The 1,982-nt window shown below is 41.4% G+C and overlaps 1 protein-coding gene across 3 annotated transcripts in view; it reads left to right on the forward strand.

The window, feature by feature from the left end:
* LOC112079523 (transmembrane protein 107) overlaps nt 1-1,133 on the forward strand; it is a 5,616-nt gene extending 4,483 nt beyond the window's left edge. For all 3 annotated transcript variants that reach the window (XM_024145455.2, XM_024145456.2, XM_024145454.2), the window contains exons 5-6: nt 88-184; nt 336-1,133. In XM_024145455.2, the coding sequence (XP_024001223.1) occupies nt 88-184; nt 336-405 (167 nt within the window). In that variant the 3' untranslated portion in view covers nt 406-1,133. The remainder of the gene's footprint in view (nt 1-87; nt 185-335) is intronic.
* Nucleotides 1,134-1,982: the final 849 nt, after the last annotated feature.

The raw sequence follows: 1,982 nt of genomic DNA on the forward strand, positions 1-1,982 counted from the left end.
ATACTGGTGGATCCTTGCTTTCTGCAGGTCAGTGTGTGTGTGTGAGATTCTCAGAGGTTTTGTTTCCCTGACTGACGTCTCCTCCAGCGTTGGCTGTCCACTGCAGTGCATCCGTCTCCCTGTCTTTCTTTGTCTTCCAGAGATGGGAGTGTTGGACATACTGGCTTATTTTTGCCTTCTGCAGGTTTGTGTATGTGTGTGTGTGACAGACAGACAGACAGACAGACAGACAGACATCGTGTGTGTGTGTGTGTCCTGGAGTTATTTGGGTCATTTTTGCCTCGTGCAGGTTGATGCTTTGCTTATAATGCTGCCATCCTCTCTATCTCCTGTAGTGTTCTCCCTGCGTTTGTGGAGATCCTACTCTTCATCGCAGTGTTCGGACTGAAGAAGAAGCCACTATAACCGAGAGCAGTGTTTCACATCGATGTTCGGTCTGGAATGTAGTGTCCATCCTTCCCAGCACTTGTACACAGCTGTCCAAGTGTGTGACACATTGTGACTGTTCAACAGTGTCAAGGAGACATATCGGATGTTAGTGATGTTGGATGGTGATCGTAGTGACAAAGACAAAAGAGCTGGTTAAGATGTGGGTGYTCGTAGCTGCAGTATCCGATACGGTGACAGCATAGGTTCGAATCTGGCCTTCTGACTTTTGACACACACCCTTCTCTATCTATCCATCAATAGTAAGATTATTTTATTTATTTATTTTAAGCTATGGTCTGTGTTTCAGGATTCAATGGTTGTGTGGACTGTGGACGTTGTAGATGGAAACAGAGCTACTGTATGTACCAAGGCAGAGAGGACGATTTCTAAAAACTCCAGCGTAGTGATCCTAATTGCTACGCTGAATGTATAGACACAAGTAACCATCTTTCTCTTCACCATGCTAAATGGTCCTGTGTACCATAGGATTTTAGTACCACCTTTTTAAAACGTTAACCTAAAAAATAATGTTTTATCAAGCTGTAGCTATCCCAGTTTGTTTTGTATTTCATTGTAGAGTAAACCATTCCTTCCTTTTAAGATGCTTTTTAAATTCATCTATAATGTGGTGATATCTGATGGTAGCTACACCCCTATATGTCAGTGTTATTCTTATTTTTTTACGATTAAAGTATTTTACCTGTGTAATCTAGTATTTATTTCATAAACACCCTTTGAAAAATGTGTCCAGTGGGTGTGTCAGTCTTGACCCARTTTTTGCGTTGCTAGAATCTGATTGGCACTTCACATTCGACTCCTACGTGTGCCACCTCTCACCGGTTCCGGGTAGCAGAAACGGAGCTTGTTCCTGGAGCTGCCTGTGTTTTGAAAGGATATCGAAACGCATGATCTTTTGTGTCAAAAACGTAATTATTGCTTAAATATTAAAACATGGGTAAGTTCTGCAAGGCTACTGTTTAATTTTGATCAATGTTTGTGCGTTGAAAATATGTATTGAGGGATAGCAAACGTAAAGGTATCTAGCTAACGATAGCTAGCTGTGTAACGGTAGGCTTGCCATTCATTGCTAACTTTGTTAGTTACGTAGCTATTTTGTGCAGAATYRACTTGCCAACAATATATATATTTCTTCAGTTTAACGGTAGGTAGGCTGTGTTGTCAAAATGTATGATAAAGTTCTCTTGTAGTTACCTAGCTAGGTATTTTCATTATTCGAGAGAGGGTGTTTCCACACGGAATCTTTCAAGAGTGTACACTGACGTGGCGTAAAGATTGCTGTTAGGATGCAGTGAAATGTTTCGTATAGGCTAGTTATTTTATGTTTCTGTCACTCAAAGATTAAATATAAACCCAATTGTTGATATTATTATTCTGTTAGAATCTGGCATCTTCAGTCCAGCTGCAGCCCCTTAGATGATTGTTCTACTACTGTCACAAACTATGTGTAATCTGCCTCTCCCCTCCCTCCAGCGGTGAACACAGGCACATCCCTGGTTCTGTCCAGTCTGTTCTCTGTGTTGGTGTTTGCTGGG

Source organism: Salvelinus sp. IW2-2015, unplaced genomic scaffold (genome assembly GCF_002910315.2).
Source record: "Salvelinus sp. IW2-2015 unplaced genomic scaffold, ASM291031v2 Un_scaffold8328, whole genome shotgun sequence".
Taxonomy (NCBI): Eukaryota; Metazoa; Chordata; class Actinopteri; order Salmoniformes; family Salmonidae; genus Salvelinus; species Salvelinus sp. IW2-2015.